The sequence below is a fragment of the Papilio xuthus genome, unplaced genomic scaffold (assembly GCF_000836235.2).
Source record: "Papilio xuthus unplaced genomic scaffold, Pxut_1.1 DF825928.1, whole genome shotgun sequence".
In the NCBI taxonomy this organism is placed as follows: Eukaryota; Metazoa; Arthropoda; class Insecta; order Lepidoptera; family Papilionidae; genus Papilio; species Papilio xuthus.
Genome location: NW_013532721.1, coordinates 7,842,509 through 7,866,651, shown reverse-complemented (window position 1 = coordinate 7,866,651; position 24,143 = coordinate 7,842,509). Strand labels below are relative to the sequence as shown.

The following is a 24,143-nucleotide window of genomic DNA, read 5'->3' as shown; positions in this document are numbered from 1 at the left end:
AAACGTTGTTGTATAACGGTGCATGAGTCCGACAGCTGTACTGTTAAATTGGCGGCCGAGGATATTGTGCGAGAACTGGTTCCATATTAGTCTGCGTCGGCCGGGGCCCACGCGCGAATCATTTGTTATTGTTGCATAAACCTCTCTAGTGTTATATTGACCAAACTAATATTTTAAATGCTCTGTATTTCTGACTTAACAGTACACATTCAAATACTTTCATCTTACTATCTCACTAATATTATAAATGCGAATGTTTGGATGGAAGGATGAATGGAGATTTGTTAGAAGATATCTCTTGAGTAGCTGAACGGATCCTGCTGAAATTTGGCATAGATGTAGAACACAGTCTGAAAGAACACATAGGCTACTAATTAATTTTTATTCCTTTTTATTCCGCGCAGACGGAGTCGCAGACGATAGCCATTGTTTAAAAAGAATAAACAAAATGTAAAATGTATTTAGTAAACTATGTCTCAAAAGGCGTAATTTTATGCATATTCTATTAAAATATGTAAATTGATGTGTTAAATCAGGATTAGCTAAGACCGTGTGTGCGAAGCGACGCGACGGCCATATTGTTTTATAAACACGTCGCCTGTCAAATAATTCGCACGCTTTATTGGATTTTATTGACGGAGTATATAGACTTAGTTTCAAGCTAATATTTCCTTCCCTCCTGTTAACACGGATTCGATTTCGACCATATTTATCTAAATAAAATATATAAGATATTAAGTGTCACATAAAATTGGAGCTTTTGATCTTAATAGCTAGTCTTATAAATAGTATTTTACAACTTTAACAGAATTTAAATGCATAATAATAAGTTAAAAGTATCCGTCTAGACTTTTCATCATGGCAAATTCACATGCAAACTGCACATAAGCTACCAATCATAAAAACATTTTCATTGAACATCGTCTTGGAAGCAAAAACAACCGAGTACGCAATGATTCAATATGTCTCTTCGAAGTATATTACTAATATCTCTTACGTCTTTAGCAAATTAACGAGCGAAATACAATTGTCTGTACAGAGTGCATCAACTGAGCCAATTCGGAGATCGTAATGTTAAGGACACCAGTTTAATTTTACGACTCACAATAAATCCAAATCAAGATGTCTGGTACTGAATTAAATGCGTCAACTTGAAATGTCTGTCTGTTTTTTGCCATATTCATGAGTATAATATTTATCGCAGCAATAAACTGATTGGTATATTGAGTGCTAATTCATTTGTCTTCATTAGCAATATGTTACATTTATAGCAAACTAATACTATGGTATTTTCATTACAAGTATGAGCTATGCTCTGAGAGGTAATTTACTATACTAATGTGGGATGAAGATAAAAATTGGATTTCATTGCTGTAAGGAATACATTCATTCTGTTGACGCAGCGACTCAAAGTTGGGGTCTTTTCCTCCGACACTAGTAATCACCAACACTTAATCTTAGTAATATTATAAATGCAAATGTTTTGGTGTATTGATGTTTGTTGCAAGGTATCTCCAGAACGGCTGCACTGATCTCGCTGAAATTTGGCATGATGTAGAATATAGTCTCGAAGAACACTTAGGCTATTAATCAAGTTTTCTTTATAATCCCGCGCAGACGAAGTCGCGGGCTAGAAATATAAATACTTTTATTAATATCGTGACGGGAAAATAATTGACACAATATAACGAAGAGTCTAGGGTTTTGCTTTCGTGTACACTTGCGTATCCTACAGTCCATATAAAACTGTGGCAATACGTTTAAGATAAACATCAGTCAGCTTTAGCATTTAATGTGTTTTTAAAAGCGAGTAACCGATATACTGGGCACGTACAATGTTCACAGATTGAGTAACACTGCACCGTAAATAAACCTTCGATTTACTTCAACAGAATTTCATTACAATGCGACCTTAAATAAATTTCTCGGTAATATTTAAAAATGAAAAGTCACTTAATGTTTTTAATAAAATATGAAATTGAATTGGGGTGGGCTAAAACTAGTAAAACTTAAGTTAAAAAATCAAAGAATAATCAAACTATTTGGTGGAACATTTGTTGACTTCATCATCATCGTCTCTCTGTTCTTATCCCACTTACGTAACACAGGGTTTTTGTCATCCAGGTAGGATATATCAGTAAAGTTATCGTTCAATAGACGTTTTATTGAGTTTCCCCTGTCGTAAAAGGGATAACAAGATGTTTATATAAGTTAAGTAGGGTTACCTTGCAAGCGAAGAGTGCGTTCTGCCAGGTGGCCTTGTTGTCGCTAAAGAAGTAGCAGCTGTGGCCGAGCCGGATGAACTGCGGCGGACACACGTACGACATCTTCGTTGAATTGCGGTGACCATCCACACCAGGACCTATAAAATATACATACATTACTAAACTGTGAAGAGATTACTTCACATCTATCAAAAATAATTTCCAGTAAATCCTTTATTAATTAATAAGTAAATGTTTGATGATGATTTTAATCGCTATTTTTTTGTACAAAAATATGTGTAACTTTTCATATAATCTTCAATAGAACTGATGGGTTTCCGAAGTTAAATATTTCTGAATATGCTAGCCCATATTAGCAGGCAAGATGCTTTACAAAAAATCACTTAACTTTAAAAAAATTATGTGATGGTTTCTAGCGATATTTATTTAATTTTTGCAAGGATTCTAATACCGCATTTGTTTTTGAAGAAGCTGTATCCGGAGTCTCAAGACTAACGGTTGTAGGCGTCGGCGCCTGCGAAGCATTTAGATAATAACTTGTTCTCAGCCAAGGCCGAGTGGCCGCTAAACTAGACTTTGTGTGACATTTATTGTTATACTACGTAAATGAAATAATAAAAACTAAATATAAAATAAAAGGAGATTCGCATTTGTTTCATTAATTTATTCATTTTACGGTTGCTTTAGAAAACAAATGAAATTTCTAAGAGATATACCACTCTTTCCATCTTATTGACCAAAAATGTAATAGCAAAAATTCTACGTGATTTGTCATCATTTTTTTAACTTAATGTACCAGAAAACCAACCTTTGAGAAACAAGTGAGAGAGAATTTTACGATGTCTGTATTTCGATAGTGCGATTCATTTACACGATAATTATCAATTATTAAATTAACAGGATTAGTATTGTTTGATACAATGTTGTGAATTAATTTATTACTATCGAATCAGATCGCGCTAATACGTCTGTCCGTGAGTCTTGCCAAACAGTTTACTTAAAGCTCAATAGATTTAGTACTAGTAAGGACTAAGGCTAAGCAAGAAAACTATAAATTACTTTTCTTATCTGTTTTCGGTGTTTTTTTTCCCTAGAAATGTTGGGAACACGTCATTAGTCTTCTCAAGAAGATCAGATAAAGCCAATGTATGTTTTTTAATCTGTATAACTAACTTTGTCAAAGCCTAAAGGCTGTGTGTCACTGAAAATCGTCATATAGAGTTGTCCAATTGCAAAAATGCAATATTTCTTTAAATAACTAAAATGATAAGAGTTTTTTTTTTATAGAAATGGTGACACACATTTCAAGCAGCCAGGCTTAAATCAAATGAGTACCCAAATATAAGTGCGGTATGTGATTGTGTAATTTCATTCAGTCAAAACTCAGCTCAGAGCGGTCTGCATGATAAATTATGTATAATGCAGTTCTAAGGTACATCACTAATGTACGACGTGAGACTGCCGTGTCTCATATTAATGACTATAATAGATTGTATTATAACCCTTGTTGGACAAATGTCACCTCTAAGTAGCAGGACACACGTATATTTGTCATATTAGTTTGCCATTTGAATTTATATAGCGATTTCATTATTTCCTGTCTGGTAATCTTCTGTATAATTTGTCACGTGCCTCATTTTATTAAATTACTTGTGTAATACCAGATGCGAAATGAAATGTAATCATCTCAAAGCCTGTACATGGGCAAAGTAAATATTTGTGACGTAAAGTAAATCTTATCTATCGTGCGTATCTTAACATGGTTTACTTCGTGAGTGTTGCTTTTGATATTACTAATGAGTGCGTCATGTATGACAATTGTCAAACTGAGATTATGTTCTGCTTTTTCATACAGTTTTTTTATATCATAAAATGGCATACGAGCATGCCTGAATTTGTCAAAGTTTCGAAGCGACTACTACCCATAGACATCCGCAATTGCAGATGCGTTGTCAACCTTTAATCGACGGAGGAGGGGACGCAAAGAAAGAGGACATTTTTCTCTACCTGTACCTCCTCTCCTGTGCCAATCCATTTTCCCTTCCCACCCTTTCCTAATATGAAAATTTTAGTTAGGGAAAGAGGACTAAAATTAGGCCTCCGGAACGCAATATACGAAAGAAGCTTTAATTTCTACTAGATTTAACTAAAAGTAACAGTCTATATCTCTAATTATTATTCGTATTAGCTTACTTTTTATTATATAGTAGAAGTAGATGAACAACTTACATTGAGACCAAAAGACGATGAATACGATGGCGGCGATCGCTAGAAGTTTTCCCCTCCTTTCAAGTGCTTCCATCTTGGTTACTGAAGAAACTGACTTTAACACTGGCGTACGTTACTGATACACTTCACTTCACTTCACTCGACTTTGGTTAACATATTTTTGAACAACAATCAAACTTCTAACTGAATCAGGACATTATGTAATCCTTATAAGTTCGATGTGTTGATTGAACTGCAACAAGAGAAAAAATACTGAGTTAGTTACTTCGGCATTAAGGTTTTTCGTAGTTTGTATTATTGCATAAACCATAATATTAACTACAACAATTCTAAACCTAATCGAGATTTGTATGGACTATTTTAACTCTTTTTAACATATTGCGTCCTATCTTAAATGTTCTTAGTGTCATCGAATTTTCTCGAAATTCTAATCTTACACAAATGACATTCGCAAACAGAGTCGTGAATCATTTTCTTGTCGTAAAACTATTCCGAAGAGGTAATATAATTTGTGAACCGTTTGCCAGAACAATAATTCACTCTTGGCACGTATTAAGGCTAAGTTAGAAAGTTTAGCCGCAAGAGAAATCTAGATTCGGAGCATAAAATTGTTTTCATGCTCGCTATAAAATTGTTCTATTATTTGTCGATAATCTTTTTCTAATTACATTTTTTATCTTTGTTTCATTCACTTAGAAAATTATCAGGGCACCCAAAGTCCGTGTCCAATACTTTTCCTGAACAATTTTTTTAGTAGATATCGAAGGAAATTTACAAATAAATTGTAGCTCAATCAATAGCTATGTCAGCAAACAACGCGTGAAGTTACACACGACAATTATTCTATAGATTTTATTAAAACTACTTCTTAAGATTGAAGTAAAAAATCATTACGGGGTCTAAGAGTACAATTTGAGCGACACGCTGTAAATTGCAATCTCGGCAAGCTTTGTAGTAACCGCCATCTATTATAAAAGATTAGTAGTAATAATAGTACATTAGCCAGTAATTCTACGCAGTTTTGTCCAGTTGCGTTCCTTTAGACCAGAAGTTAAAATAAGCGTTTAACTTTATTGACATTAAATATCGTGTCTCTAGCACAATTAATTTATATATAAGTTATAGGTTTCTTGAAAAATGTGATGTCATTTACATTAATTAAAGTATTAGATCACTTGTTGTATAGAAAATAGTAACCGTAACACAAAGTATGTATGTAAAGGTGTGTATTATTTTACTTTTAAATTTTCCTTAAATAGACTAATCTTCTCGCTATGAAAAGAGAGATATTTCTTCAAATGAAATAAGTTTTAGTGTTAGGAAGATTAACTTTTTCTTTAAGATTTGAATTTTATAACTCGAGCAGTCGTAAGTAAAATTGAAACAGCAGTCAGCTATAGACGTAAATCAATAACGAACGCAGTAAAACATATCCGTGTCGCATTTAAAAGTTTAATTTTGTTTCCGTTACGTTTGTTATGGGATGTGGGCGTAGGAACACTATTAAAGTCTAACTAATGAGAGCTTTAATCTAGTGCAAATATTTAAATCATTATAAATTTAAACAGTGTTAAAATAATATTTGTTATGTCATAAAGCGATAAGCCATACAGAGATTTTAACTGCGCTATATATATATATAAGCTCTAGGCTTGTGCTAGGATATGGTTTTACGACAATAGTCGAATGGCGGGATTCGAACCGCCGACCTCTTGGTCCGGAAATCCGCACACTCAACCATTAAGGGTGCGGATTCCCGATCATATGCTTCTAAAAATCCGCTTTTTTTATAAATATGTATACTATAGGTTTCTAGAAGTATTCTTTTGGTACAATTAATGTGTGAAAAATGTAACTCCATGGTCAATCTTTGTATTTAAATACATTTGTCATAAGCCTTTATATGTATTCATACATATACATCCATAGAATGTGGAAGGAGTCGTGGTTACTAGATTTATCGTAATGGAATCTATAGTCGTCGCTTGAAGGCTTTGATGCATAAAAAGATATACAAAGTACTTCAAGTACTTATATTTTTGTTAACTTTTTAAAGGACGCAAGCTCTTCAAATCACAAAAATTTCTTGTTAGTTTTAATTACATAGTTTAATAAATTTAGTTTATTATTTTAGCCTAGATTATTTTTAGCCAACTTTAAAAAGGAGAACGTTATCAATTCGTCCGTGTTCTTTTCTTCTAATACTTTAACGTATTGTTGGAGTTTCTTCTATTACAAACTACAGTTAAAGATACGTGCGTTCAGAAAGAACATCTGTTCGTATAAATTTCCCGTCTTCTTATAGATTTATGCAGTGATTGTATCTTAATAAATACAATAACTTTTACTCGTTGGCCTGCAGCTGCGGCCGAACAATTTATGGTTTCGCGGCGCGATATCTCGGCGGACACGGAAATGCGCCATGCTGGGCTTCGCGCAAACCATTGCATTACTTCACACTGACTGATAATTCTTATACATGCTGTACGTTTACAAAATATTGTCTTGTATGTTTAGTGAAGTATACTGTTTCGTTGCTTGTCTTGGTCACCTGTCTGATTTCTAATAGAATTTGATTTGGGAATTAATTACATAAACATTCGTACTGACTTTTGCTCATATATTGGTAACATATGAATATCAGCTTCATATTGATTATCTGGTGTAACGAAAAGCGAGGTGCATTCTATTAATACGGCGATGTCTCGGCGTGACAAATGTAGTCAGTCAGAAGTGTTTAAATAAAGAATTGGTATAAAAACGAGTTTTTTTTTTAAAACGTCCTAAAAATGTTGACATCTAGGGTGCATGCGTGCTATCAAAGTGAATTATTAGTAATATTTTAATTATTTTAGAGGAAGTTGATGTTCCCGATTCGATTCAGTTGCTTGTCTATAGCGCATAGTGAAATTGTTACGTGGCTGATGGAAATGAAAGTTTTCGCTGCGCGCTTAATGATTATTTTTAATTTAATGGTTACCAGAGGCGATCGTTTGATTGCTTTTATATCATGAATGGAAAAATGTTTGTAGGTTTATTATAACCTATAAAGTCGAAGATTTATTTCTGATGTTGCTTGATAAATCGTTGGCAAAATAGATTACTTTCGTAATTTTCGTTACGTATGGAATACAAGAAATATTTATTTTCATCAATAACAATAAAAAAAACTAAACAATTGAACATGTGAATTAAATATAGATTAGAATAACGGCAAAGTGGGTTATTATTGAATACTATACTTTATAAGTATAACAATAAATATACTTGGGCACTAAGCCAAGTAACTTTTATCACTGTTTTTGTTGATAGAAAACTTAAGAAGTGGAGTTAAAGTGTTTTTGGGTGCTTAATAAAATAAAAGAAGGTAAGTAAACATAAGAAGACCTTCGGAGTGGTCATGTTTGTATTCAGTGATCAATTTTCTACGTTTCACGCCGCATTGGCACTGACCGCCGACCGCAACCGCCGCGCGGCTAATGAGCTGAGCACAACGCGGATCCGCCTGGACGATGTCATCACGATTTCGGATAAATTGGATAAAATTTTAAGACAGAATTAAAAAAATATGTTAAATAAATAGCATGGACTCCAAAGATTATACACTATTATTTCAAATGGTTTAAAATTTAATTTCAGTTTGCAAATACGACACAGGTAAATGAACTAAAAGAAGATTATCCTTTATTTTTATTTCTTCATGTATTCCAAAATCTGTATCGTGGTTACTCTACCATAAAACCACAAGTCGACCGCGGGCGTCGCTGAGCCTGTCAGCTATAAAGTAACATAGACAAAATGTGAAGTGTTTTTATTTTGATGACATTAATCGCGCCTCACAGAGCATCCCCATAATAAACTAGATATAATAAACTGGTTAGACTAACTATAAATAATTTGCTTTTAATTGTAAGTATGCTATTGCCACTTTGAGTATCTTTTACGAATAACAAAATGATAATGAAGTGAGAGAGAATACGCTTGACATAGATTTTGGTACACTTATGCCAATTTAATGTCAGAAATTTGGATTTTTAGTAACTATCACAAAGCTCACATCAAGAACTGGATTCTTTAGATCATATTTTGTGTCACAAGATAGTATAATAGTACAAAAATCCTTTAAATTTTAATCTTGATAGAGTCGTATAGCAATCGTATTTGGAGAAATTAAAGATGCTCTTGAGATTAAGTACAGTGGTGTTTGCTGTGGCGCAGTACAATGTTGCACATGGGATATCGAAGGTCCGCCGGGAATCGTGCACGGCATATCAAAAATGAAATACATCCACGATATTCCGCGGTGCCTTTTTCGGAGGTCTGTTTCCTTTTTCATGTTGCCGGCCATGCGACGTTATATCAAAATTGTTTTGTTTTTCTTTTTAAACTGAATCAAGCTCTTGGACAAAAAGGTTGAAATTAATATGAGAAAAGATTTTTTGTGTTCCGGTTTAAATATTTGTTGCGGGATGTTGGTTAAACAGTAAAATGAATAATGTGTCCGGGATATTAGGCGGTTTTCAAGGACTTAGTACATCGCGGTTACGCTGTTTAATTTTAGAGACAGTCGTAAACCAATTGTACCGTACGGATCACAGAGCAGGTTTTTGTTAGAGAGACCATCTTATTTATTTTAATTAATTTACGTCGGCATTCATAAGTTTAATTGTAGATACCGAGTTCTTAAGAAAATTATGATATCATTGAAACGTAACTCGACGTGAAATGTAAACATTTTTATAGCAATCTATAGTTGTTTACATTCTAATGGTAATTAAACAATTAAATGTATGAACAGAGTATGCGTAAATGATAAATGATTCACTGTAGAATTATTACTAAGCGCCACTCATCAATGTATAATGTGTTTTGTAATCGTTGCAGTCAGGGAGATGGAATCTTGATCTTGTACGGCGATAAATTGTATATAAATGCTAATCTACTGGGTTGGTCTGCATAATATTTTAGCATTAGGTCATTTAATTGGACGTATAAGCTGACATTGACATAGTTTAACTTGTGTGCGGACACAAGTATCCATTCGACTATGTAATTTTGCGTAAAAAAACAAACACATTAGTATACTTCGAAAAATAAGTATCCGACTCTCTGATGATTTAATAGTCTGTGCATTAAGGTCTTTAAACGGAGAGTTACGTCAGACCGGCATAATTTGTATCGCTTGGAGGACGGTATTTTTACTTAAATTACCGGTATAGTTTTATGCATTTCTTGCGTAAAATAACCAGAGGATTTTTAATTGCGCCGTCGACCTTCTAACACAAAAAGAAGGAAATACTTCGATCACTTGTTCATATTTATTTGTAACATATATCTATTTACCAATAACATTATCTAATATGCTAGTATGTTTTAAGCGAGTTCATTCGTATATATTCCTTATAATAAAAGATTATATCCTCTTTCAAATACACTTTGTAAAATGACATGAAATCATATGGTAAATATTTCTACTTGATACGAAAACACTATTTTTATCAATAAATTGAATTATATAAATGAGGTATAATTTTTTTTTTGAGTCAAACACATTAAAAAATCGGTTACAAAAAATATAGGCATTATTTTATTAGTAGAACAGGTTGCATTAATTTATACCGCCAATATATTTAATCTATAAAATTCTGCATAATGTTGGCTTATTATGTTACCATTATTAATATTCAGTATTTTATCTCGTTTGTATAACTTAAATAGCAATTAAGAACATCAAAAGTCCAACATTTATTTTTATGCTATACCGGCTTCTATGGAGGCTACAAACTATTCTTGTATATTTTCTTTGCTTGTGATATCTTAATGATAAAAGTCGACAAATTACTTAATACCGACAATATTTTTTGCTATTTAAAAACACGAAACAAAATATTCCGGTTTACAATTCGATGACAATTCTCCTACAAATAATAAAGTGTCACAAAACAATTGAAGTATCGAAAATTGTCTCGTCCAACATTCGCATGAATCGAACGCGCTTTTTGTGTCGTAGTAGTAGTAATAGTAGTTAGTAAATACTGGAATTCCTTCATTGTGTTTCACATTGAAAAACAATGAAGGAATTGCAGTATTTATTACAATTTTCACTCGGAAACATAATTACGACATAATGGACATAGCTACTTTCTTCACAGGCATTCTTAGGAGTGTCTCGTCAACTTAATAAAGGGAGGAAATTACGACATAGTTCGAACAGTCGGCTTTTTAAATGATGTCTTGTGTGTAATAAATTTATTGATGTTTAATTATCGTGGCGCGACCACACACAATGGCATGTTACGACATTCAGAATGCGTTCATAGATACAATCAATTCATTCAATATGCCACTGTCAATGGAACATACTACAAGGTTCAAGTCCAATTTGTACATTCTTTGTTGTGAATAATGAATATAAATTTTTGGTTAAATGCTTGTTAATGAACATGGAGATTGGAGATAAAAGTAAAGAGATAATGACAAATGTATGAAAACCAGTTAATATTGTGAATATGGTAGAACATATTAATTCAGAACTATCATACATATTTAAAAAGATTTGTGTTAACAAATATTTTCCGTACAGTGTTCACGTGAATCAGAAGACAATATTTGATATTAGAAAAACATTATTTTTTATTTATTAATTTAATATTTAATTTAATAAGCTGTTATATTTTTTTAATCCGGAAATATAGTTGCACGTAATTAGGGCATATTGCGGTCAAGTCTTAGGATTGAATAAATTAAAAAATATGTAAAAATAATTTTAATTAATGTAAAAAATAAATTTAAACTAAGAGCAGGTACTATAACCTGATTTTCATATTTAAATCAGGTCAACTTAATTAGTCTTTAAAAGTATTAACAGCATTCTATATTTAGAAAAAATATTTTTAAACATAATAGGAATTTCTAATTTTAAATAAGAAATATAACTATAGGATGAATAACATAGGACTTTCCGGAGGAGAGGATGCATGGAAGGGGAAGATATATTATTTCTGTGCATCCTCTCCTCCGTCGATAAAGGTAGGCAATGCATATGCATTTGCGTATGTCTATGGGCAACGATCACTTCGCTATTTCAGCGATATAATCTTTATTGTACTCAACTAAAGAATATTGGCTTGACATCTGAATTAATTTATTTAGTTTTAAACAATAAGTATTCTTAGCAATAACTTAAGACATTGGCGAAATTAAGCATATTATATAAAGACATGCGAAAGTGAGTTGGACATATGATTCATAAGTTATAATGTACACGTTCTCACAAGTTTAATAACCGCTTTCGAACCCACTGTTTATCAGGACCCAATATAAATTCCACTATACTAAATCAGCCAATTTATTCTCATCAAAAGTGCCAAACGAACACAAGGCCGTATCACTTGAAAAATAACCGTTAACGAGTATCGTCAGAATTTTTATTCAATTATTTTGCAAATGGATCGTAAGCAGGCTTCGGTTTTTACACTGATAGCATCAGCTTTTTTGACACCTTTTGGTGTCATGCATGTATTAAATTTTAATTATATTCAAACGTATAAACCCCTGTGCTTTAATACAATGTATGAAACTTGCGAAATAAAACATGCCAAATTGAATTTTAAACCAAACCATTAAAAATCAGACGTCATCTTGATAATGAGTGTTCGTAAGACAATTTTATTATAAAGTTACTAAACTTTATTGCTGCTAATAAACATTTCGTTTAATTGTGATACGATACGATACTATACGTAACATTCAAATTGTAATAAATAATAAAATAATAGTATTTAAGTTTAAATATTTTATTCTTGAATATAAAATATGTTTTTTTTTCTTTACTTATATTAGAAGTATCAAATCTAACGATGAATAATGGACATGGATGCGTAATCCGCGGCACATTAAAATTCTCATTCTGACAGCTACATGTCAGTGATTTAAATAAAACTGGTTTGTGGCAGTCCACGAAGCTTCGCTCGCGCAAAAAACTATCAAATAATAGCAAAAAAACTTTGCGACATTTAAAATGACAATGAATGAATCTCCTTGTATTAATCTACATTCATTGTCAACATTTAAATATAGTGATGTAGCTAAAGTTATCAAATAAATGAAAACGTATCGCTAAAAATAGAGTTACGAAGAAATAGGTACTGTTTCGAACATCCTTCTATACTTGAAAAGGCAACTACTAGGATTAATAAGCTAATCACATAGCTTGTTGAAATATAGGATGATCCGTTAGAATTCGTCCGTTACAATCCTGGGGTATTGAATACTTTTAGATAATTCGTATTTGTCTCACGATGTTGTAAATAGAAATTCAATCACTGTATGGATTCGTACAGTTCTGTACAGTTAGTCAGTATCCAAAAAGGAGAATCTGGAATAGAAGTGCAATATTTTATTTGCTAGTGAAATTATAACAAAATGTTTTACTTAGTTTACTTGTATTATTTGAAGAAAAGTTATTAGTTAGAATCCTTCGGCGCGAGTGGCGCGCTTTTGTTACAAAGTCCAGTGTCAGTGATTAGTGAGGGGACGTAAACGACGAAATTGTAGTAAGGCTAGTGTTGCGCCAGTACACCGGCACAGTGTCGGATTTTCTTCCTAAGAGTATTTACTCAAATGCCTGAAACTCTAAATTCTTAGGATTTACCGCATCTGGCTCGCTTATTATTTCGTTATAGCACTGTTAATGGTTGCAATGCAAGCGATAATTGTTTTTATAATTGATTGTAAATATTACAGATTTACTATAGAGACCTTGCGCGGTCAATATCCGTGTCTTACATTTTATACTCTATATATTTTATATTGAAATGTGGTGTAAAAAACTTTAAGTAATGCTGCTTATCTTAGTAAATTGAGTACAGCAATTTAGTAACTAGCGAGTTCAATAACAAGAATTAACTTTATATTATTATTTATTATATACTTAGTAAAAGAAAGCTAGGGGTGAAAAAAGTGTGTTGTAATTAAGTCACTTCACCTACGCTATACTCAGCGGAGCTAGGATAGGGCGTATTGGAGCGACCGCCCAGGGCGCCAGGGTTGGTTCTAAAATGACTGCGGTGTCCCCTAAGATACGCTATCTTGGGACGATTTGTGGGGGCGCCTCAAAAACCTCGCCCAGGCCGCCGCTGAAACCGGTCCTGGCTATACTCGCATAGCATAACATATATCCTCGGCTTCTTGCAGTAATGTGTGGCTTCGGTAATCCATTTTAATGTGCGCGTGCGGTTATTTTTTGTCCTAGAATCGATACTACGTTCAGAACAGGTCGACGGCACGAGATAACAGCATTTTTGTCTACACTTTCGAACACTAGCAAAATATTAACTCTACATTTTTAAATGATAGACAAATGTAAAAATCTATTAGTTATGTTTTATAAGTTTATTACTAAAAATGTACTTAGACATATTTCCATTTATCTTTCATTTTTTATATTTCATAAAATTCTTCACCATTTATATTACAAATTTCTTATTCGATTCGATTGTGTTTGGGGTTATTTATGACTGTAATAAGATTATTAAAATTCAATAAGCAAGCGCTCTGCTTTCCTATAATTATTGTGTAAAAATTGCAATAATTAATATAATTATATTAAAAGTATATTCAAGTTTTGATATTTCTGTATCATTACAAATAGAATTGAGTCAGTGATCAAAAATGTAGTCAGCTGCGGCGCATTCATAAATAACGTCGCTTGTTTTCTTGTAGACTCGTCTTCAAGGCTGAATTTTATGTAAACAATCCAACATTATATCTGCATTATATTATTAGTTGCTGTTATACTTTGATAAAATAGTTGTCGCCCGCGACTCTGTCAGCGTGGAATTACAAAACACTTAATTAGCCTATGTATTCTTCCAGACTATGTTCTACATGTATACCAAATTTTATCGTGATCCGTTCAAGCGTTCTGGAGATACCTTCAAACAAACATCCATCCATCCATCTATTTAAACATTCGCATTTATTATAATATATTAGTAAGATAACAAGTAAGACTACCTGTTGCCTTCAGCTCCGTCTGCGCGAAATTAAAAAAAAAACACAATTAGCAGCCTATGTGTTCTACCAGACTACGTTCTATATGTATGCCAAATTTCATCGAGAGCCGTTCATCCGTTCTAGACATACCTTTAAACAAACATCCATCCATCCATTCATCTAAACATTCGCATTTATAGTATTAGTAAGATTGATGATAAAAATATAAGCATGAAATCTAGACTAATCATGGAAATTTTAAATTCAGAATTGACCGGTTTGGCAATGACAGTTGCTAGAGACTTTTGTGACTTCGTGATGTCCTGATGAACAAGAGACCATTTTGCATAATAGTTTTACCGGTTTAATGATATTTACGTATGTATTGAAACGGATAAAATCTTAATTTCACGTCTTCTAAAAAAATACCTGTGTATAAAACTAGATATTTATACAGTATAGAAATACGAACGATCAAAATTGACTTCTTCTAATAATAGATTGCATATATAGAAATAAATTCTTCTGCATTATTATATGTTGTTTTTATTAAAAAAAACGCCTGACTATTATTCCACTATCCTAATTCAAAGTTATGATATCATGCGGTAAGGAACGACACACGGAAGCCAAAAAATATGTATAATTTAAACCAGTAAGAGAAATAGAGTGACGTCAACGTGTATTTATACAAATATCTCGATAGTGAAAACGTACAGTTAGACACTTTCAAAACTCATTGAGCATTACAAATGACACGGCGCTTTTCAATTACCTCGCGACATAACGACGCTTTGACATAAATGGGTCATTCTTCAACAATAAAGTCATTTGATTCCCGACTCCGTTTATCGTCCATTGAAATGTCTGGACGTAGAATAAAATGCAAGCAATGTAAACATTAATGTCTGTCTACCACTTACACAATTTATTCAGTAACAACTATGTTTCAAATTCAGCTATCAAAGGAGAAAGAAATGAAAATGAGAAATAATTCGATATGTGTACACATAATTATACGACGTTTCAAAAGTTTGTTGTAACTTAAAAGGATTCAGGTCCTGAACTGTGTTATAATAAATTGTTGCAATAAGACAATGATGTTAATTAATAATTCTAATCCGGCTCTGAACTATTGCGTTAACATAGAATGGCACAACATATATCAAAGCTTATCAAAACGTACATTTGTAAAAGTCTAAAGTTGGTGAACTTGGTCGTTATCAGCTATAAGTGGAACATTTACGGTGTATGTTGTGTAAGTGGGACTCAGCTTGTAACAAATTATATTTACACATTATATGTCACAAACAATTTTGCACCGGTTTTTCAACTTTGTAATTTGAAAGGTCATGAACAGAAGAAATTCTACTACCAAAGCATACGAGTACATCTCCCCTTCATATGAAGATTTAAGAGGAAACTTTGTAGCATTTTAAAATTTTATTTTTTTTATAACAGAATGGGGCAAACGAGCAGCGGTAACACCGAGGTGTTCAACGACCAGACCAACCAGAGGAACCGCAGAAGCGTTGCCGGCCTTTGAGATAGGGATAAGCTCGCTTCTTGAAGGACCCTAAGTCGTAGCGGTTTGGAAATACCGCTGAGGACAGACCATTCCACAACGCTGCTGTGCGAGGCAGGAAGTTAATCCTTTAAAGGTCTTTATATAGTAGCATATAGCAGATGTCCTTGTGGAATAAATTATCACCTGTGGTTTAGGAATGTCATAGAAAAATATCTAAACTAAAAACGGCATTTTTGTACATCGAGTCTCGAAGAAAATAATAATTCTACATAAGTGTTTTTTTTTTTCAGGAAGCAATCAATACTGTCTTGAGATCCTACTTGGTATTCTTTTAAATATTAATGATTTTGCCAATCCATTACGTAGCCCATTAACATTGGAATTCGCACATTCTGATAGCAACATCGCGAAAACACAAAATAAAATCCGTGGGCGTTTTGTCTGAATTTTTGAATACGAATGTAATGTGAATCGTAAATTTTATTATGCACGCTCGCACGTCAATGACCGCAACTATTTGTGATTCTTTTTGATGAATTTACATAAGGACCTTGAAGAAGCAATTAAATTTAATTTTGAGATTTTTTTTAATTATTGTGTTATTATGGTAGGTATATTTGATTGTACTAGGGATACGAAGAAATTAGGCAAAGCGGATGTTACAAAAATAATCGTTAAAGGATGAAAATAAATTTAAAATACGTTTAGCAATGTTATACACAAAAGGTTTTGTTAATTGTTTTGGCTTCTACGTTATTTAATTTGTTAAAAATATAATTGGATGTTGTGATATTTAAAGGTCAAATATTTCCTCCATCTTTCTTATCTTTAATAAAAGGAAATATTTAAGTACAGTTCCGTGTTCTTTAAATAAATAATTACAATGCAATTAACATTTGCCCTCGTCACCGTTATTAGGTAAAGAAGCTTTGTTACGTTGATTTTTTTGTTGCTAAATCTTTAGCCATATTGATAGTTATTCGTTTATTTTGAATCGTAAATCCGACGCTCAGTCAATGAGCAATCGTGGTTTTTTATTCCTGCTTGTCAAACGTTATGTTCGTTTTACGATGTTACCACATATTTAAAATGAACTTGGCATCTTATACTAAAATAATTAAATATCAAAGTGTCTGTTCTTAATTGAATTTTATCCTTGATTTTGATAGAGAACAATAAAATGTGTTTTATGAACTTCTGTTGAGTTATTCTGACAACAAGTGGTGGTCGTAAATTACTTTTATTATGTTTCTAGGTACGAGTAATATATAAGTAAAGAATATAAGAAAAAGTAATTTTGCCTGTGTCATGGCCAAATTAAGTTAGGCGTTATTTCATCCACTAAATCCCGTTTCTTCATCGTCTTGGATTACGTCCTATGTATACATAGGCGACCCAAATAACTGTAAGCTAAGTTCGGGTTTCCGAAAGGTCTTTTGGACTTGTTTTATTCTTTGTTTAACTTATAATATTGATCATTGATATGTACATAGCAATTCAATATCAAAGATTTGGGAAGTCAAACAACAGAAGAGGCCTGCAACGCAAATCGCGTTGGAAATGTCTGACACAATGTGATTTTACATTGACCTTCCGTTTGTAACGCTTTCACACGATATAATTTTACACACATAAATAAAATTCCTAAATTTATCAAAAATATAAGAAGAAGTAAAGAATGTATTCGCTTAGAAAATTAATTTACAAATACAATAGTATTTTATAGCCTTTGAAACATCTACCATTCAACACTTCATTGAAAAGTTTTTAACGATCAGGGAACGGCTGGGAAGTTAATTTGACGGTCAGCGGTCATCGACATCGTTAACGGGAAGATTTCTTGGCTTTAATAAAGCACAGATAGCAATCTGTAACCGCTTGTATGGAACTTATGACTCGGAAGAGGGATACGCCATAATGGCAAAAACATAAAATCTGAATACATATAAACTTGTCCAATTTAATTGAAATTCAAATTAAAAAATACATCTTCGTTTCGGTAGACAGAAAAAAAAGAATGTTTTATTTAAAATATTGTTTAAGATCTTTACTATATTATAAAATCGCTACCGTTTATCATTTGTGACAGTATTATGCTTCTTTTGTAGCGATATTAACGACGCCTTTAACTATATTTGATTTTAATGACCGTGAGGTTCACAGGAATTTCTTAATTAACTTAAGCCTGCTCTGATGAACGTTTTGATGTTTACTTTAATAGCGTAAAGTCATTGTTAAGGGAGACCACACAAGATAATTTACTCCTGCTTATGTAGTTAAACAAAGATGTTTTCACTGTGTAAACACATGTAATAATGCATTTTATCATCATATAATAATATGTTTTATAAATGTGTTTCCGTAGTGGAAACACGCCATGAATATTTAAATGAAGTTTTGAGAATAATGATAAAAGTCGCAATAAACAGTAACATAGATTAAGTTCAAGAGTTTTATTGGCACAGAAAATGTATGAATTAAGTTTTTATCGTACGTAATTCATACTTTCGTACTAAAAATATCTGACATCATTTAACCGAAGCTTAATTTGGAAGTTTTTGTGGAACGGAGCGCCGTCGATGAGTTAATTTGACGGTTCGTGGCCGTCGACATAGTAACGTCGTAAACGAGGAACTTTTTTACGTCTGAAGAATTGGACTGAAGTGACCTCATTATAAAAAGAATCTACTTTTTCTTATCATCTGCTATAACTAAGTTATTTAAGGTACTATGAAATTTAAGGTAAAAGAAAATATCATAGCAAGTCTCTTGGCCAGCGTGGTTGACTATGGCCTAATCACCCTTAACTTACGGTAGGCTCCGAGCCCCTCGGTGGAGACGTATAGTGAGCTGATGATGATGTTGATGAAGTCTTATTAAGTTTTATTTTGGTGATAATATGGTAATTTATCTAAAGTCTATGTAAACCAACTTACTTTTTTAGTGTATGTTAGTTATTAAAAGATAATACCATAAATATTAAAACACTGCTTTTATTAATATTAACAAAAAAAACTTGTAGCTTAATTGAATAAGAATTATGACCAATTAAGTATAAAACTGGTCTAAATCTTCATTTGTTTAAAAGCGGTGTCTGATAAGTGTTTATAGGTTAGTTTTATTACTATTATTTGAATTCACAACGGTGTAAAAAAGATTCTAAATTAATTTAGTTTTGAAATTCACGTCAAATCAATTTAAAATAAATGATCCAAATAATCGATATTTTATTAAGGTTAGTCTTATAAAACGTTTAGTTCTATTTTAATATATCTTTCCACGCCAATAAGGAAGCAATAATTTTGATTGTTTTATTGGAATTGATCTATAAATTTCAAATGTCTTCTTAATGTATTTATAGGCCAAACGTTTAGCTTTGGTTTAGCAAGAACTAGCTGATATTTCTTATTGCGAAATATATCAATGTAAATATATATCTTATCTATATCTTATTTCTCAGAAATCATAAACATTTGCAGTTGAAATCTGTAATCTGTTAAAGTTTATTATAAAATCAGTTTAATGTTTCTTAAATATTTTTAGTTCCAGTTCCGTAGGCGTGGTTTGTCGGTTTCTTTTGAAATCAATAGCTTTCCTAATAACAAGCCAAACTAAATTTATTTGTTATGGGGCGTGTTATTTATGTGCAAACATAACCTACTGCACACCACGCTGACCCACAGACCGGTACACCTACACGACAGGCTTTGGTAACAGATCTTTTAACACTAATTTAATGAAAATTAACTTTATTGTCCGGAAATAAAGTCTAAATTAGTCCGGCTATGAAAATTGATGCAAACGTATGTTTCCACAGTTGCAGGAAAAACAAATGATGCTTTTTCCCTTACTTATGTAATCAAAGTGCCAGCCATTAACCGGCATGTATAAGTTAGTAGATGTTTGAATTAAAAAACATTAAATTTCACGTCCAAATATGTATATTACTGTTCGTGTTTGCTAAAAGTTGATTTATTGAGACGGCAAACTATTTTTGAGCAGAATAATTTTTACAAATCGCATGCCTTTATTACTACAATTATCTCATATTGTCTTTTGTCGCACAAAATAATCAAAAACCGATATTTTCATAAAAGAACAGTTACTCATTAATAATTGAAAAAAATCGTTTTGCTTCAAGAAAAAACCTGTAAGTCGACTTTCAAAAAAATGAATACGCGATCTGCAACCGATTATTATGTGAGTACCTTTGTAATTTCGAGCTTCATTCATAAAACGGAACGCAACTTTGTTGGTGTTCTTGAAACGACAAAAAGACAGTAGAAAAACTATGAAGGTCTGTATAAAAACATATTACGTAAAGCCTGCTTCGATTGATTTAAATTTAAAATGATCTGCTTTTTTCTTAGACGTTATGCAATATGTTTGTTAACTTTTTATCACAGAAATTATACGAGGTACGGAAAAAATATTTGTAGAGCAATGTTTATTATTCAAACACTATTTAAATAATGAAAATAACAAAATATGCATATATCTGTAATTTTACTTCAAGAAATCACGTAACAATTATGTAGCTGATTTCAATACCTTATTATTTTAGGTTCAATAGACGTTGAATCGAAGCTTTACAAAGACATTACAAGAGTTGAGTAAGCTTCGTAACTTACACAATCAGCGGTATATAATTTAACATGACTACGATAGAGACTGGCAGCACATTGTATGTCCAATAAACGGCGTTTGGCTGGATTGAACGATCAAATAATACTATAGTTGAACAAGAGACTTAAATATGACCTAACAATACTGCAGCTATATAATAATTGTTATTACTTAGTTGTGTAATTTTATAGTTATTTATACTTTAGTATTTTTTTACGGCTTAGGGAAGAAGAGAAGGCTATGTAACGTATGTCTGTGGACGTAGCACGAATATTTGACAATCGCTATTGTATCGTCATCGACAATTTTTTTTATAACAGAAGGGGTCAAACGAGCAGCGGGAACACCGAGGTGTTCAACGACGCCCATGGACATCAGCAATACCAGAGGAACCGCAGATGCGTTTGTACAGAACCCCCTATTGACCGTAAAGTGCTCCAAATATATCACTAATTTTGACATAGTTGACGTCATTTGTTTTATTCGTCATCGTAATATTAAAATTATTTCAATTAATTATTATTTATTGTAAGTAGGTATAAAGATCAGATTTTACTTTTAACGCTGACCTATATGTTTATCGAAGCTTGAAGTTTACCGTTAAGGTCGTGGAATGTATGATATAATTTCGCGAGGCACGTGCCTCATTTAAATCATTGGACTCGTTGTTCTCGTGCAGTACTCGGTGAAAGGTCCAGAGATGGCGTAGGCTTAGTACAACGGACGTCTGTTCCTGAGCCTCTAAGTGCCGATGTATCAATGCCAACTAACATATAGACTCTTTATATGAATCGATTTAAGTTTAGAATAACTCTTTCTTTGAGCGTTTCGTTGCTTTTTTAACTGATTGATATATTAAATACTTGATACTGGTAAATTTTATATTTGTTGGCAAAGTCAAATAGTAAATTAAATGTCTAGAAACCGATGAATTTAGAGTCTTTTGCCTGTTTTTTATAAGTTGCTTCGTAAGATTAATACTAAATTTAGATATAATCATTCCAACGAATATTTAATATTTTTTTAAATTAAAATAACTTATTCACAAACTTCATAATAAAATACAATTTTTATGACTGTTTAAATTTATAATGAATTTAAAAATTAACTAAAAATAGTGATGACGTTACTTTTATATGTTGAACTTATCTGGAAATTTCAAGGTTTAATGCTGCAAATAATTTAAATATATCTTTTAATATCTAAAACAAAGTGATTATGAGTTTGTTGGTATCCTTTTACCTTGTTAGGTATATATGAAGTGGATGACAATAAACGAGTCAAAATATCGTTTGTCTATGCTAAGTTTAACTTTAACGTTTAGCCTTAAAAGATAATGGTGTTAAGCAATCGCTCATACTCAAAAAAATATACAATTAAGATTCGTAATATATATCACAAATAGCTTTTACATGAAAAATGTAACAACAATTATTTCTATCATTTCTAAAATAATTTATAATTTAATAAACATAAAAGATTTCAATAGCAAGCATATTTCTTAATTCTTACAAACAAAACAAATTATATCCACCATTCGGAGTGTATGCACACCAGGATTCGATCCGGAATCTCTATGTTGCGGTACTTTATTGTTTAAAAATTCTCAAATATATTTGTTATTCGTCCTATGTACGTGACTATTTTATTTGCTTTCCGTTAGTTTACTAGTCAAAAGGTTCTTACCCTGAGAGTGTTTGACTTTGTTGGTTTCGTGTCTATAAATATGTATTTTGTACACTTGATCGATGTGCTTAAGTTTATTTATAGTGGTATGAGGCCATATTGCGAGCATTTCGAATAGAAAAGAGTTTGAATACTTGTGTATATGTAGATATAATGATAGTAAACACATCTGTATGAACATATTTTTTTATGTATACGTAGTAGCAAAAATAATTTATCATAGGTTGAATTGTTAGTAGTTTTGTAGTATATGTTATTTATAACTTTACTAGCTGTCCCCTGCAACTCCTTCCGCACGGAATTAAAAATTAAAAATAATTAGTAGTATGTGTTCTTTTGGAATATGTTCTACATCTATGCCAAATTAAAGCGTGTTCCATGTAGCCGTTTTGGAGATACCTTCAAAAAAACATCCATCCAACGATCTGAACATTCACATTTATAATACTAGTAAGAGATAAGATATATATTTTACATCTCCGTATTGTCAGAACAAATTAGTAAGTAAATTTGTATTTGATATTTGATCGAGACGTAAGTCTAGGTATGCTAACGACAGCCCGTGTAATATATGACTAGAGATTTAACTAGACTCTCGGACGTTTATTGTAGTTTGTTCTTTTATGTCTTTTAGATCCTTTGCTGGTATAATGAGGTGCTTTATATTCCAATCAGGAATCCTATTGGTTTATCGTGAAAACGTTCGTAGTTTTACAAGTTACGTCAGTTTTATATTTAGAACTTTATCACGGTGATAAAGGGTTCATAGAAGCAGTATCACGACATTTGACGAAATCTAGTTTAAACTGTGATGTCACGAATGATAAGTCAAGAGACATCTATAAGGTTGATATATACACCCACTGGTTATGCAAGGTCAGAAATTCGACATTCGATTTTCGCTTTTATTATGTTTGTTTAAATATCAAATTCGGATAATTGTTTTCATCAATTATATTTAAATATTGTAGTATCTTGTAGAAATATGTGACTTCCCTTGACCGATATATTGGTTCGCCATAATACTACAAATAAATTTTGCTTTACATTTAAAATCTCACTTTTAATTTCGGTCCTGTTCACTTTTACACACTTAAATTGTTGAGTAATGACATAACATACAGTTTCATGCAGACATTGTCAATTTAATCGACATTAATTAATTTGTAAATTTAAGTCAACGCAATAAATACACAATGACAATAAATTTTATAATATAAACAATGTTTTGTAACGAAGTTAAGCTTTTATGAAACAATTACATATTATGGAGTTACGACCATTTCAATTTTAAAACATTTTGCTGACTGCTGTTTGATCTTAGATCTTAGCTGTAGACAAGCTGTCATCTTAAAACGGATTTTCTTATTTTAACCTTTATTACAGGAATATGGAAAATAATTTAACAATATCTAATTAGCGTAGCTTATTCGCCATAACACCATGCTCGGAGGTGCCCGTTATCGCTGAAAACGTTATCAGCTCCTCTTAGATACTGATAAGGAAGTGAAACAATGTAGGTGGGTAGAGTTTGTGGGTCAAACTCCGTGTCTCATTGCATAATGAGGGCAAAACAATACGCTGTTTCCGAAATACAAGTCGTGCATTACTAGTTAAAACATTATGCGTACGCGCAGATGCTACGCTGCAAGAAGTAATGTATTTTTAGAAATGCATCATCATCATCAACTCACTATACGTCCCCACCGAGGAGCTCGCAGCCTACCCTAAGTTAAACGTGATTAGGCCATAGTCAACCACGCTGGCCAAGTGCGGGTTGGTTGACGACTTCACACATATCTTTGAAAAAATGCATCTGTTCGTTCTGGAGATACATTCAAACAAATAACCTT

General features: G+C 32.2%; 1 protein-coding gene across 1 annotated transcript in view; it reads right to left on the bottom strand.

Annotated features, from left to right (window-relative positions):
- Positions 1–24,143, bottom strand: part of LOC106125418 (uncharacterized) — an 84,929-nt gene that overhangs the window by 25,168 nt on the left and 35,618 nt on the right. Inside the window, exons 2-3 of the mRNA XM_013322612.1 lie at positions 4,455–4,686; positions 2,226–2,362 (exon numbers count right to left, since the gene is read on the bottom strand). Coding sequence (XP_013178066.1) covers positions 2,226–2,362; positions 4,455–4,527 — 210 coding nt within the window. The 5' untranslated portion in view covers positions 4,528–4,686. The remainder of the gene's footprint in view (positions 1–2,225; positions 2,363–4,454; positions 4,687–24,143) is intronic.